General features: G+C 43.2%; 1 protein-coding gene across 1 annotated transcript in view; it reads right to left on the bottom strand.

Annotated features, from left to right (window-relative positions):
• Scg3 (secretogranin III) overlaps positions 1–14,966 on the bottom strand; it is a 42,232-nt gene that overhangs the window by 14,702 nt on the left and 12,564 nt on the right. Inside the window, 4 exon segments of the mRNA NM_053856.2 lie at positions 5,774–5,911; positions 7,982–8,065; positions 10,361–10,477; positions 13,865–14,042. Of these exon segments, the coding sequence (NP_446308.1) occupies positions 5,774–5,911; positions 7,982–8,065; positions 10,361–10,477; positions 13,865–14,042 (517 nt within the window).

Raw genomic sequence — 14,966 nt, forward strand, 5'->3', positions numbered from 1 at the left:
CCTGGGATGTGGGTTTGAACAGGAATGAAGTCAGGTGTCCTCTGCTCTTGGAGAGGAACAGCCGGCTTTTATTTACATTTTCTCTTCTCTGAGCTGGAAAAGTAAATCTTTTATTTATGCAGTGTTCACTGAAAGCCCATGAGAGTCCGCTTTGGAACACTGGGCTATTTTTTTTTCTCAATTTATTTCATCAGTCTTTGGAAAAAAATAGCTCATGGCTGAGGTAATCCGACATGAACCTTAAAACACATGCTGAAGTGGATGGAAGAGAGCCAGAGTCAAGACTCAGCCAGCACCTCTGGCTGTTCTGGTCTTCAGTGCTGTGGGAGAAATAGCCCTTCTTATTCATGGCCTTGTTGGCCCTAATATGCGACCCTGACCTCCTCCTGTCCTGAAACCCACATGATTACTCTACTGAGTATAGCAGATCTTAAAGACATTAGAGCTTCAAGAACATTTACAACAGCAACACAAACAACAACGCAAAGAACCCTCCCCCCCAACATACAAAATGGCCCAGCAAATACAGGCACTCGCTGTCAAGTCCAACTACTTGAGTTCAATCTCCTCAGATCCTCATGGTGTAAGGAGAGAACTGATTCCTGAAAGTTATCCTTTGACCTCTATGTGCCTGCTGTGGTGTGCGTTCCTGCCATCAAATGAATAATATGTAAAAAAAGAAAAAGAAAAAAGAAAAAAACCCAAGTGTTTATAAAGACTTTGTTATGTAATGCTTAAAACCATGTTGATATTACATGACTATAATTTGAGTTACACATATAGCCACTGGCGTGAGCACCAAGAAGGGGCACAAAAATCACTCCTTTGAGAATGAAACTCTGTTGGTAGAGTTCGTGCCATGTGAGAAACCCGGGGTGATCCCTAGCACCACACACACTGAAATGGTGACGATGCCTATAATCCCAGCACTCAGGAGTTCAAGGTCATTCTCAGTTACATAGGGAGTTTGAGGCCAGCCAGAGATATGTGAGACATTGTCTTAAGAGAAGGAGGAGGAGGACGGGGAGGAGGAGGAGGAGTAAAGAGGAAGAAAAAAGAAGAGGAAAGAGCAGGAGAAGGAGAAAGAATAGTATTTCTCCACAGTATTTTACATGCCCACAAGATGAGGTAACAAACACTGACTGATATTTGGACCCTGGATTAGGCGTCAGGGGTCATGGGTTCAAGGCCGAGCTTTACTACTCTCTGTTCACAAGATCTTATGTTAGTCAATTCATTTCTTGTATGCTGCTTTCTGGTTTGTTAAGGAGTGAATTCTGGAAAGACAGTTTATGGTTCTACAAAGGAGGAGACACTTTTGATGTTCAGCCATGTAGGTTGATATAAACCTCCCAAGTTTGTTTGCGCTCCCATCTCACTTGCTGGCTCAGAGAAGACCAGACTGTGTCTAGAACTGTCTAACAGAAGGCCTTGGGACCTGAGGCCTATAATGGTCTGTTCTTGGGCTGCTTAGGAAAGAACATCCTCAGGAACTTTAGGAATTCAACAGACTGACTTTTCTGGCTTCAATAAAAAGGGGAAGGGAATGAGAAGATGTGCAGTGAAAGTCACCTCAAAGTCACCATTTCCATTATAATGTCATCTAGTCATCAACATGACAAGTGATGGCCCCAGAATGAGCCTATGGTGTCACAACGCTCATTGCATCCCTTGGATGAGTTTTGAAAAGATTTTCAGAAGGCTGGAGAGGCTGCTCAGTGGTTAAGAGCACTGGTCGCTTTTCAGAAGACTCTGGTTCCATTGCCAGCACCCAGACGGTGGTTGACAACAATCTCCAGTCCTGGAAATCAGATGCCCTCTTCTGGCCTCCATGGGCACTATACTACACTACACACACACACACACACACACACACACACACACACACACACACACACGAAAAACACCCATAAAAAAAATCAATCAATTAATTAAAAGAACATTTTCAGTGACTCACACATCAAAAGTGAGTAACTGAACGTCCAACTGGCAGCCAGGCAGCACTTACATAACAGAACGTTACAAAGATCATCCCCCGGTCTCTAGAGAAAATCAAGCAAGTTTCTGGATATGGTTAGAGTTAGAATACATTTTTTACTATTAGTAAATTCCTAAATTTAGAAATAACTATTGCACCATTCAAATAACTTTACCAATTAGAAATCATCATGTAAAAAAAGACTCTTAGTCTGTGCCAGGTGTGGTGGCTCAATTCTGTATTCTTAGCATTTGGGAGGTTGAGGCAGGAGGATCATGTGTTTAAGGCCAGTTTCAGCTACTTAGTGGATTCACGTTCAGTCTGGACTACCTGAAACCCTGTCTTAAAAGGCCGAAGTAAGTAAAAAAAAAAAATAAGTCTCTGTAGAAGCAATAGTTTAAATAGTCTAAACTATATTCAGAAGTAAATTGAATTATCTTTCATTCATTGATAAATAAAAAGTGTTATTTTTTTGTGCTAAAGATTTAAATTTGATTTAAAGGTTTAGTTTTTGTTTATGTGTGTCTGTGTGGTGACATGCCACGTTTGCTGGTGCCTGAGGAGGTTGGAAGAGGGCACCAGACTCTCTGGGACTATAGTTACAGGCGGTGCCGAGCCACTGATGTGGGTGTTGGGAATCAGACTCGGGGCCTCTGCAAGAGCAGCATGGGCCCTTAGCCGCTGAGCCAGCTCTCCAGCCCCTATTTTAGATTTTTGTGAAACAAAACACATGCAAACTATATTTTGCAAAGTGAAGTGACATAAGCCTCAGGACATTATTGTTGTTGTTACTATTATTCCCACATATATTGCACGCATGTCCAGCCATCTGCTAGTCTAGTTAAGAAATATTAACTGTGGTTACATGGCATCATCCTCATACTGCACGACCAAAAGAGACTCTCTGAGAACGTTCCTGCCACTGTGTCCTCCTTACAATAATTTTCTTAAATGATTTTAGCCAGACCATTACCTTGTTCTATGTTCTATTCATCGTGTCTCTAACTCTCTCCTGAAGGAAGCCTATGCTCCAGCTGCCCGCTTGAAGAATGTATGTGCATGTGTATGTGATGTCCATGGCTCTTGCTTGCCTATGTGGAAGGTGAGAACTATCTCTGGCAGGCACGGTGGCTCAGGTCTTTTCCCCTAATTCTAAGGCTGAACGTCACGAGGACTGCCACAAACTCACATCCAGACTGGGCTACATAGTGAGTTTCAAGCCAGCCAGGGTTAAAGACCTTCCCTTTAAGTATAGAAAGAAAAATGAAAAGAAAAAGGAAAAGGAAAAGAAAGAAATCCAGTCAGTCTTGCCTTCAACCACATCTGTACACTGATTTTCTGCATAGAGTCAATGGGTTTTATAACAGAAGCAAACTACCCTTTGAAAAATGGTGCAAATGATCAACTGTAAGAACGAGTGAATGCTTGTTTTTCTTTGAGGATTAATTAAAGACAATTTTTTTGGGGGGGAGGAGGGAGTTGGAAATGTTGGTACTCAACTTACATTCAGTTTGGTGTGTTCTAACTATATTAGACTCATTCGTTCTTGTCATAGAGTAATGTGATCAAGGGGTGTGTGGAGTAGGGAGCTAACGTAAGCCCCGGGTCTCTACCACCTTCAGGAGATACAGGAGAGCTAATATAAAGAGTAAACACTGGAAAGAGAGAGCATTACTGTCAACCCTATGGAGGGTGAATGCACCAACATTTCCAACTCCCTCTCCCTCTCCCCAAAAATTGTGGGGCTCCAGTCTCCACCTTGATCTCCTTTCCCTGCTGGCTACTGAAGTGAGTGGTTTTGCTTTGGCAGTGTCCCTCCTACCATGTGTCACCTACCACAGGCCCAAAGCAATGAGAGCAGCAGATGAGCCGACCTGTGAGTCAAAATCAACCTTTCTCCTTCCGAGTCTCAGGTGTGGTGTTGTAGTGAGAGAAAGGTGACTAACACATTCTCTGTAAGCAGCGCCATCTCCCACTTCATGCTCCATTTTCACAGCGCTTTCTTTAAAAAGAGAGAAGCTGAGATATGTTACACCCATGCCTGGGGATGCTTGTCCAGCAACATCAGGTGTCATCCTCAACACTTAGCATGCTACCTAGGCAGGTTAAAGGACTTACTGTGTGGCTGCTGTGCTCCTGGGGAATATGACCTTTGCACATGAAGGAAAAGGGAAGGAAAGAAGAAAGGGAAAAAACAGAATTCCTTGAGGAAACTGGTTCCAAGTCTTGTGAAAATTTGGAGTAGATCTAGAACATTTTGTTGTTAGTAGAAAGTGAAGATGGGGTGCTAAAAGACAATGGTGGAATAAATAAGGGGTTCCTACTCCCACACTGTGCCCATCTCTCCATAAAACCATTGCTCATTGAATGGAAAAAAATAGACAATGTTAACAGCCTGGCATGGTGGCACATATCTTTAATCTCAGCACTGGGGGGACAGAGGCAGGTGAATCTTTGTGAATTTGAGTCCGGCCTGGTCTGCACAGTGAGCTTCAGGCTAGTCAAAAGCTACATAGTGAGACTGTCTGGAAAATTTTGAAAAAATGTTGACCACTACAAGGTCAATGAGATGGCTCAGTAGGACAAAGGTGCTTGCTGCCAAGACTGACAACCTGAGTTTGATCCTTGGATCTCGCATGGTGGGAGGAGAGAACGCTATCCCCTGACTGACCATGTGTGCTGTGATGTATGAACCTGTGCATGGGTGTTAGTGTGTGTGTGAGTGCATGCACATGTACTAAAACAAACAAACAAACAAGTAAATAAATATAAAAGGAAGTTAAAGAGCTGAGGCATGAGCATAAGGGGCCCAGTAATCATATCTTACCATAGCAAGAGAAAGCAAAGGCCATCTACTCATTGCCATGGGCAGCCATTACATACAGAGCCAGTATATTACATACAGGTCCACTGCCATGTTTTTAGATGACAACTTAGCGGAGTACCAGCTCCCCTCCCTCAGGAGAGAGCACTGACCCACTCCCACTCCTCCTGAGGAGTAAAATATCCAGTACTGCATCACCGCTTGAGTGAGGATTTGGCTTTGCTAATCCCATTCACTCGAGCGACCTGGCTGAGTGAGCTGTATTGCCATTATCTGGAGAACTATTAAACAACTTAAAAAGCATTGCTCATGCCTGTAATCGTAATACATGGGAGCAGGAGGAAGGAGGGTTGCCACGGGTTTGAGGCCAGCCTGGGTTTTACACAGAGAGTTCCAGACCAACCCAAACTGTCTTATCTCAAAACAACAAGCTCAATTGACTAAACAGAGTCTAAAACAGTCAATGTTACTGTGGATCAAAATGTAGAATTGTAAAGTGAATAAGTCCTTTTTCCTACAAACAAAAACAGACATTTCTCCATAAATTAGGATAATAAACTGAACATTAAAGACATAAAAACATAAATGACTGTGAATATTCTTTCAATTGTGAATATCTCTCCCCAAGTCCAGCAGCTGCTGACCACTGAAGAATGAAACCAAGTTGCCATTCGGAGAAGACTCAACACTATTAAAACACACAGTTATCCCAGCAAAGGTGCTGCATGCTAATCTTAACCTCGCAGACTGTACCGTGTGGGCTTGATGTTGGATTGCCCCGCTCTGCTAATCTTAGCCACCCAGATCGTGCTGTGGGGGACTTGATGTTGGATCTCCCCACTCCGCTAATCTTAACTGCACAGATTGCGCTGTGGGGGAGGGGCTTGATTTTGGACCGCCTTACTCGAGTGTTAAAAACCTCTGCTGCTTCCCCAGCTCCATTGCCCACTCCAGAGGTATTAGATCCAGACCTTTGGCTTCATCTGTCTTTCCTCCGAGGTTGGAGTTATCGTCTTTTGTGGAGTCTTTGAGGCTTCCGTATTCCTTCTCCATCTTGGCGGCTTCCTCCTTGGTACTGTCTGTTTCTTCGTGACTCTTCTCTGGCGGAGCTGTGATCAGACAGTGCACCGCGGTTAAAACACCATTCCATACCTTCTTTAGTTCTTAACGAGAACAAACTTTGTTGAAAAGATAATTTGAGGTCGTGCTATATTTTTTAGACTGAGAGTGATTTTAGCGGTTATTCAACCTTCACCTCACGGGAAAAGGAAACCGAGGCCCCGGGAAGAAAGAGATTCTCAGGGTCACCCACGCAGTTAATAAGAAGCTGGGCCCAGACCCCCAGCACTCCATTCTTCCTTCAGCCACACTGCCATCAGAGAGCGACTGTTTGTCTTGCTTTGTTATTGTTATATTAGAGACGGGCTTTAACTGTTATCCTTGAACTCCTGGTTCAAGCAATCCTCCTGCCTCAGCTTCCAGAAGAGCTGGCATGTATAATCAAAACTAGCTATTTGTTTTATATCCCTCCCTCCCTCCCTCCCTCCCCTCACCCCCTCCCCTTCTGAAGCGGAGGTAGGCTGGAGAGCAAACCCAGTGTGTCATGCGAGCTAGGCAAGTGCTCTACCACTGAGTCACACCCTCATCCTTACTCATGCTAATTTTGTTGGTGCTGTCAGTCAACTGGGGTGTGCTATGTGGGTCTTGGTTACAAGTAAGAACGGTTTTGTTGGACTGGGGATTTAGCTCAGTGGTAGAGCGCTTACCTAGGAAGCGCAAGGCCCTGGGTTCGGTCCCCAGCTCCGGAAAAAAAAGAACCAAAAAAAAAAAAAAAAAAAGACATTTAGGGGTTGGGGATTTAGCTCAGTGGTAGAGCGCTTGCCTAGGAAGCGCAAGGCCCTGGGTTCGGTCCCCAGCTCCGAAAAAAAGAACCAAAAAAAAAAAAAAAAAAAGAACGGTTTTGTTATTTTTGAGACAAGGTTTCCTGGAGCCTAGTCTGCCCTTGAACTTCCAATCCTCTTGTTGCCATCTCTGACCTATTGAGTTTCTAGTACTGAAGAGGCAAAGACAGGAGGATTGAGGGACTTGCTGAGCAGTTAATGTAGCCAATCTGTGAGCTCCAGGTTCAGGGAGATTGTGTCTCAAAAAGAAAAAAAAATGGTGGAGAGCAATAAGGATGCCACTTGATGCTGACTTCTGGTTTACACACACACACACACACACACACACACACACACACGCACGCACACACGCGCACACACACACACACGCGCACACACACGCAATGACTATTAAAAAACTGGAGGCTAACCACTTAGCTAACTGGTAGAGTACCTGCCTAGCAAGCGTGAAGGGGCTGCCTTTGAGCCCCAGCATAGAAACTAAATAAAAAACTCCTGCACGGAAACATCATTTAGGGGCTCATTATAATATCACCAACATGTATGTAACTTTTGTGCTGGGGACAGAATAGCTAAAGCACAAGAATCCACAGCTTGCCACTGTTTCTCTTTTTGTTCTCACACAGCTCAGTGCTGTGGTGTTTGCTGGGCAGAGCTGGGATTCGTGTGGAAGATAAAGGCAGAAAAGGGGCATATTGTGGAGAGCACAGAACATCTTGAGGAGCTGGGGGTGGGAGGTGGGGGCAGTGAGGAATGTCAGGTGGCCAGGGATGGTGGCCTCCAGAAGTGGTAAGAAAAAGACAAGGATGTAGGCTCTTATGGAGGACTCACTGTTTTGTAACCAGTCAGTCACCTCCAAGAGTCTTTGTTAAATACCCACATTAAGTTTTAGCACAGTGCTAGAGGAGTGGCTGTATGGTAGAATGTTAGCCTTCCACACTGGGGGCTCTGTGTTCAATTCCCAGACCAGAGAAAACAACAAAGAAGCCCCTAAGTGAAAGAACTTTTTTGTATTTTTGGTGGTGAGATTTCTCTGCCATGACAGGCTATAAAATAGCCAAGGTTATGTGTGGTTATTCCTATGGTTGAACTTGAGATTTTGAAATGTTTTGAAATCTGCAGTGTTTTATCAATGTTTATTGAAGGCTACTATTTACCTCTGAAAATAGTTTTAACAGCTTAAAACACACACAGACACAGACAGAAACACACACACACACACACACACACACACACACACACACACACACACACGCACGCACACACAGTAAATCCTACCTGGGAAAAGCTTGCTTTTGCTGTCAGTGGTATTTTTTTCTAGCTTGTTCTTGGTCTGCAGAGCAATGGTTTCATCCAAGTTTTCTAGAGGGAAGAGAAGACATTCGCTTTAATTTCCAGGGAAATGATGTTAAATGTTTACTCCCATATGTGGTGATTACAGGCGTGTACTGTAACTCCTGTCTTAGATTTTATTTATTCATTCATTTTTATTTTTAATTTCCTTTAAAGCAGGGGCCTCATTCTACCCTAGGCTGACCTGAAGCTTTGGCTGCAGCCAAGGCTGGCTTCCCACTCCTTTTTAAGCCTCCTACCCTAGCTTCCCTTGTGCTGGGATTACAGGCTGAGCCTGCCTGGCCAGCTGACTTAGCTTAGTAAGCACTTAACTTTAATGACTTCTTATGTAAGTAGCAACTTGTGGTTAGTGGTTCCCATGTTAGACACTTAGCATCAGGTAGCTTCAGGAACAACTGCTCACATGGAAGTCTTCGCAGTAGCTTGACATAGTTCCACAGGAAAAATGTCAAAGCACAGAGTTCCCAAGTCTCACTGTTGACATTGTCCTGAATAACATCTGATATACCGTTAGAACTGTGGTCCTCAACCTGTGGGTCAAGACCCCTTCGGGGGTCACACATCAGATATCCTGCATTTCAGATATTTAGAGAAAGATCCATAGCAGTAGAAGTTCTCAACTTGTGGTCTGTGACCATTTTTGGGTATCAAATAGCCCTTTCACAGAGGTCGCTTCAGATCATTGGAAAACATAGATGTTGACATTATGATTCATAGCAGTAGCAAAATTGCAGTTAGGAGGTAGCAGTGAAAATAATTTTATGGTTGGGGGGTCACCATAACATTAGGATCTGTATTAAAGGGTCAAAGCATTAGGAAGGTTGAGAACCACTGTACTAGAGAAATAGAGTTGGCTGGACAGAACCGACTCTAACATGAACACACTTCCTTTGAAGGTAAAGAACATAGGTGTGTACCCATATATACTTACATAGACAAGACATATGGAAGATTGCAAATCAAAATGTTATGAGGGGATTGGTATCGGGAGTGATTTTAACTTTCCTTCACTTTTCTTTTCTCTCTCTTTCTTTCTTTCTTTCTTTCTTTCTTTCTTTCTTTCTTTCTTTCTTTCTTTCTTTCTTTCTTTCTGCCTTAAATGGATTTTTACAAGAAAGATGTCCTTTTTTTTTCTTTTCTTTTCAAGATGTCCTTTTTATAATCAAAATAAAACCAGGAAGAACTGTTTTTATGAGAAAATCCTTGGGTCCTGTTGAATCATTCTAGACCCAGCTGACCAATGGCATTTCCTTATCTATTTGTTTCTCTCTGCCCTAGCAGAGTAAGAGGCTCTGAGGTCATCTTGCCAAAACCACATGGGTGGTCAAAAGCACTCAGGGAAACAAAACTCCTTTAAAAAAACAAAACAATTGAGCACTCTCAATGCATAACTGAGAAACCATATTTTAATTTTTAAGATTTATTTATTTTATGGGTATTTTGTCTTTATGTATATATGTGCACCATGTGTGCACTGGCTTGTTTTATGTCAATTTGGCATGAGCTGGAGTCATCTAGAAGAGGGAACTTCAATTGCAAAGATGTCCCCGACACACTGGGCTGTGGGTGAGTCTGTGGGCAAGACTCATGGTAATTTTCTTGAGTAACATTTGATCTGGAAGTGCCCAGATCATGGTGAATGGTGCTACCTCTGAGTTAGTGGTACTGGGTTCTGTAAGAAAGCAGACTGAGAAAGCCAGAAGGGGCAAGCCAGCAAGCAGTGTTCCCCCATGGCCTCTGCATCAGCTGCTGCCTGCAGGTTCCTGTCTTTAGTTCCTGCCTTGACTTCCCTTAATGATGGGGGAACCTGAGAGTTGCTTCATCCTTCATTTTGTGGATGTAAGAAGCGAAGCCTTGCAAGGTGCGGGGCCTTCCTTCCCAGCAGATCCTCCCCCAGAGGGAGGATCCTGACTGCCTGTCTAGTACTCTTTCTGCTTGCCACATACAGTACTCAGAGGGTGAAAAAAAATCAAGATTTAATCCACATTTCTGAACACAAATTAAAAAAAATTAATGAGTTAAATTGTAATAAAATTGCTCCCTGGGGGTTATTACAAAGCACTAGTAAGATTTAATATAAAAATGTGGGAGACTTTTCTTCAAGCTGCATTTATTAAGAGGAAAAAGTAGAGACTGTCTAATTAATTTTATTAGTATGCATCACCAACCCAAGCAATTCTGTTACCCTGGAGATCTGGGCTGCTCTGGCATAAATCATCAAATTAGTGAGGTGATTATTGCCAGATCCTTAATTTGCTTTGAACAATGGAAACAGCCGTGGTGGAAGTAAAGCTGAGTTCTCACCAAGGTAAGAAACGCCTTCCTCTGGAGATATTGTACCGTATTTCACCATCATTTTCACAAAGTCAATCAACGTCTTCATGATGGTGATCAGGGTTTCTTTCTCTTTTGCTTCTTTTTCTATGGAAAACGAGCAAAAGGAATTCATTAAACATTTTTTTTATTCATATTATTTTATGTGATTTGCCTGCAGAGGTCAGAAGTGGGGGACAGATCCCCTGGAACTGGAGTTACAGAAGATTATGAGCCACAATGTGGATGCTGGAAATTGGACTTGGCTCTTCTGGAAGAGCAGTCAGTGCTCTTAACTGTCTTTTACATCTCTTTGGCTCCCACAGGAACAAAAATAATTTAAAGACAACTGGTAGAAAATAGTTTTATCTTTCACTGTCAATTTATGAAGTATATCATCATAAGTATAGAAATATCTCCCCATTCATTTATAACTAAATTGACATACATTTAACTGAAATACCCTCCCCCCCCAAAAAAAACCCCAAATAACACACGGTTGGAAATATAGGGTAGTATATAGCTATACAACACTGCTTTTAGAAAGGAGTACACATTAACTTTTCCATGGGGCTTTAATTACATCTGAACTATTGTAGTAATAAAGCAGACATTAAAGAGATAGCATCTGGGGCTGGGCTTTTAGCTCAGCTGGAACAGTGCTCGCTTAGTGTGTACAAAGTTCGGAGGTTTAAGCCCCAGCACTGAATAAACCGGATGTGACGATACATGCCTGCAATCCCAGCATCTGGGACTCAGGGACAGGAGGATTAGAAGTTCAATGTCACCCTTGGCTGTAGAGTTTGAGGTCAGCCTGGGATAGGTGACACTGTCTTAAAACAGCCAATGAAACACACAAGCCAAGCTGCTGAAAGATAAGCAAGTTAAAGAACGCTCTATACAGCAGGATTTTTAAGATGCCGTAAAACTCACAGGTCGGGAGGAAGATGAGCTAGGGAGAGCCTGACTCACGCCTGACAGGTGACTTTAGCCATCCCAGTACTAGACCAAGGGCATGCGTGTATATTTCGCTCTACGCCGATCTCGTCACTGTCAGCAGTGACTCACTACAATGACAGAGGTTCTGAGCTGGTCATTTGCCAACCAGTGGGACAAAATGGTGCAGAACAGATCCCCCCACCCCCCACCCCCAGCCTGGCAGATTCATGCAGAGAGGCCAGAGCCATCTGGCCATTGTCTGGACCTGAAGGGCAAAGAGAACTCTCTGGGAATGGAAGCTCATTCCAAGACCACTTTATGGAGGAGACCGATTAAAGGTCCAGAAACTTTTACACAATTGCTCACTCGAGGGCAGTAACGGGGACAGGGAAAGACACTGGGCAGTGCAGGGCATCTGCCTGAACAGCATTGCTACAGGGGACCTGGAGACCACCATCCTTTGCAGATTAACCAGAAACAAACAGGAACCAAATCCTGCAGAAGTTGACTGATGAGATTGTGGTAGGATTGTTTAGAAACGAACAATCTCCTCAAATGTATGTGTGCTCCTGGCTTCCTTTCCTCCAATGCTCATTGGAACTCACTGGAAAAAAACAATCCAAGCTGCAAATGTCTAGTAATGTCCTGAATAATTCAGAGAAGGACAAATAAGGTTCCCACTAAGAGAGGAAAATGGAGGAAGCATTCCAAACAGATTTAATACAACTGGCAGAATTCCCTCTTGATGTTTGTTTTGCTTTTGACAATGTGCCTAGAAAACACACTAGGTAAAACGAGCCAGACACAGAGACAGATAGTGCATTCTCTCAGTCCAGTTCTGAACCTGAGCTTTCATCACCCATGGACTCAACTGACTGAGGATCAAAAACACTAAAGGAGAAAAGAAAGAAGGAAAAGTTTAGTGAGCACAGACAGTCATTTTCTTGTCACAATTCTCCAAGCAGCACAGAACAGCTCTTTCCATAGCACTTCCACTGGGGTAGGCATTGCAGGTAATTCAGAGATGAGGATGTGTGTGATGATTTTATGAAAATGCTATAGATCTCTCTCTCTCTCTCTCTCTCTCTCTCTCTCTCTCTCTCTCTCTCTCTCTCTCTGTGTGTGTGTGTGTGTGTGTGTGTGTGTGTGTTACAAGTAACCAAATCCAAGCTCTTGGACATGCTAGGAAAGCATTCTACCTCCGAGCTTCAGCCACCGTCCTCATATCATTTTATATAAAGGACTTGAGTAGGTGTGGATTTTGGTATCTGAAGCAGGTCCCGCCATTCCTTCTACACTTATGGAGAGACAACTGGATGTGGAATTTAAAATAGTCAAGGTCCTAAAAGTAGAGAATAGAATGGCATTGTCTAAGACTGGGTGGAGAGGGGCTGGAGAGATGGCTCGGATGTTAAGGGTACTGACTGCTCTTCCAGAGGTCCTGAGTTCAATTCCCAGCAACCACATGGTGGCTCACAACCATCTGTAATGGGATCCGATGCCCTCTTCTGGTATGTCCGAAGACAGCTACAATGTACTTATATATAATTAACAAATAAATAAAATCTTAAAAAAAAAAAAGACTGGGTGGAGAGGGTAAAACTGGGAAATGCTGGTCAAAAGTATCATTTCTGTTCTGTAGTGTAAATAAGTCTTGACACTATGTGGCCTGGTAGCTATGGATGACACCACTGGATTACATACTTGAAATTTGCTAAGTAGGCAGATTCTTACAATAACAAAAAGAAAATGAATAAACAGACCACGGCAACTACATATGTGGGTGATAGACGTACAGCTCTTAGCAATGATGTTCATTTCACAGTGTAGATGAACACCAAAATACCACATGCAATGTGCATATTGTATATGATTTGGTGGTGTGTGTATATGTGTGTGTGTGTGTGTGTGTGTGTGCATGAGTGTGTGAGTGTGTATCAATTACACCCCCACTAAAGCTGAGAATAAAGCATTAAAAAAGCTGAAGGACCAGAGAGATGGCATAGCTGCTAAGAGCACTGGCTGCCAAGCCTAATGACTTGCATCCCATCTCTAGGATCCTTGCAGCAGGCAGAAAAATACCCAATTCCTGGAAATTGTCCTCTAACTTTCACATGTGCACTGTGGTATGCATGCCCACACACAAAATAAATGAATAACTAAATAAAATAAAAGAGGATGATAGCAAAAACCTAGCCATACTGAAGAGTGAAGGCTGGGCTGTGTCAGGGCGGAATGGTGACTCATCTCAGCATGTGAGAGATTTGGGTACCCTGTACACAGCAGACATTCCATAACTGTTTATTGAACAAATAAACAAACTGTCTGTTAATGAATTAAAATTTCCAGAAACTCCACATTTCCTGATTACTCTTTCCATGACTAGTACACTACTTTTCTGAAGAAAAAAAAAAAGGATGTGAAATGTTTTTCCCAGCCAACAGTGTATGTCATGGACGACTGCACTTGGGAACCGTGAACAGGAAGAAAGCTACCTACACACTTCCAAGACTTACTGTCTCATTTCCCTTCTGCATGGTCATAAGTGGCGGTTACCTGAGTCGATGCTTGTCAGTAGTGCATAGAAGTTGGGGAAATACTGGAGCTCCTCAAAGTCATCGTCCCTGTGGGGGTTCGTTCTCCTTTCCAAGCCGTTGGACAAGGTCAAGGTGTTCGATACTGTGTCATCATTTTCACGGTTAGTAAAGCCATCTTGGGTTGCTGCCACTGGAGTCTTCGGTAAGGGGACAATAACACAGAAAATAAACATTGTTTAGAAGTAACAATTCCAGTTCACTCCTCTCCTTTCTGATGACCTTGAATGTGAAGTCTCAGAGTTCTTCCTGCTTCACGAGATTCTGCAGGTTCTCTGCATAAGCCACCTTGAGAAAGTCAAGTATCTTCGTGTGGCTCAGGAGAGACTACACTGGGGATTTCTACAGATCTGCTTTGTCCAAGTCCCCGATCAGGAGTCTTCCCTTTGGGAGTCTCTCATTGAAGAGGACAGAGTTTTGATTCACACAGTGTATAGGGTTCGGGTGTGTGGGATGGACCAGGTCATTAGAAAAAAGAAGCTTTTCAGAGTATCCGCCAGTAACAGAGCACTCACACCTTGGAACTTCCAGGGAGCATTTGTGTCTGGATGACGCTTAATGGTTTTCCCCCTTCCTAAACCTGATCTTTGTTCCTACGTTGGGGAAAGCTCATTTGCCATTCGGTAGATAAGACAAAAATCTAGGAGCTTTTCTTACCCTTTCCCCCTTTATTTTCCCACATCCGATCCAGCCAGCCTCGTTACTCTACTTTTAAATCTTAGGGCCTTTTGTACGCCTCTTTCTCCAGTAACCCTTGTTAGTTCAAGCAGGCTTCACCCCTGCTTTCTCACTGATATACCAAACATCTCAAATCTCTTCTCAATTCATGATTTTATATCCGGGGGGCCAAGGTATCTTTCTAGAAATCCAATCTTACAACTCTTTTGCTTAAAAATCTCCTACAATGAGGCCAGAGATGCAGCTGGATGGTAAACTGTTTGCTTTATGGTTATAAGGACTCGAGTTTGAGCCCTGAACCCACATTAAAAATAAAAGTGGAGCCCAGTGGCACACATTTGTAATCCCAGTGTTAGGAAGATGGAAATCGGACATTTCTTTTTTTT

The sequence above is a fragment of the Rattus norvegicus genome, chromosome 8 (assembly GCF_036323735.1).
Source record: "Rattus norvegicus strain BN/NHsdMcwi chromosome 8, GRCr8, whole genome shotgun sequence".
Classification (NCBI taxonomy): Eukaryota; Metazoa; Chordata; class Mammalia; order Rodentia; family Muridae; genus Rattus; species Rattus norvegicus.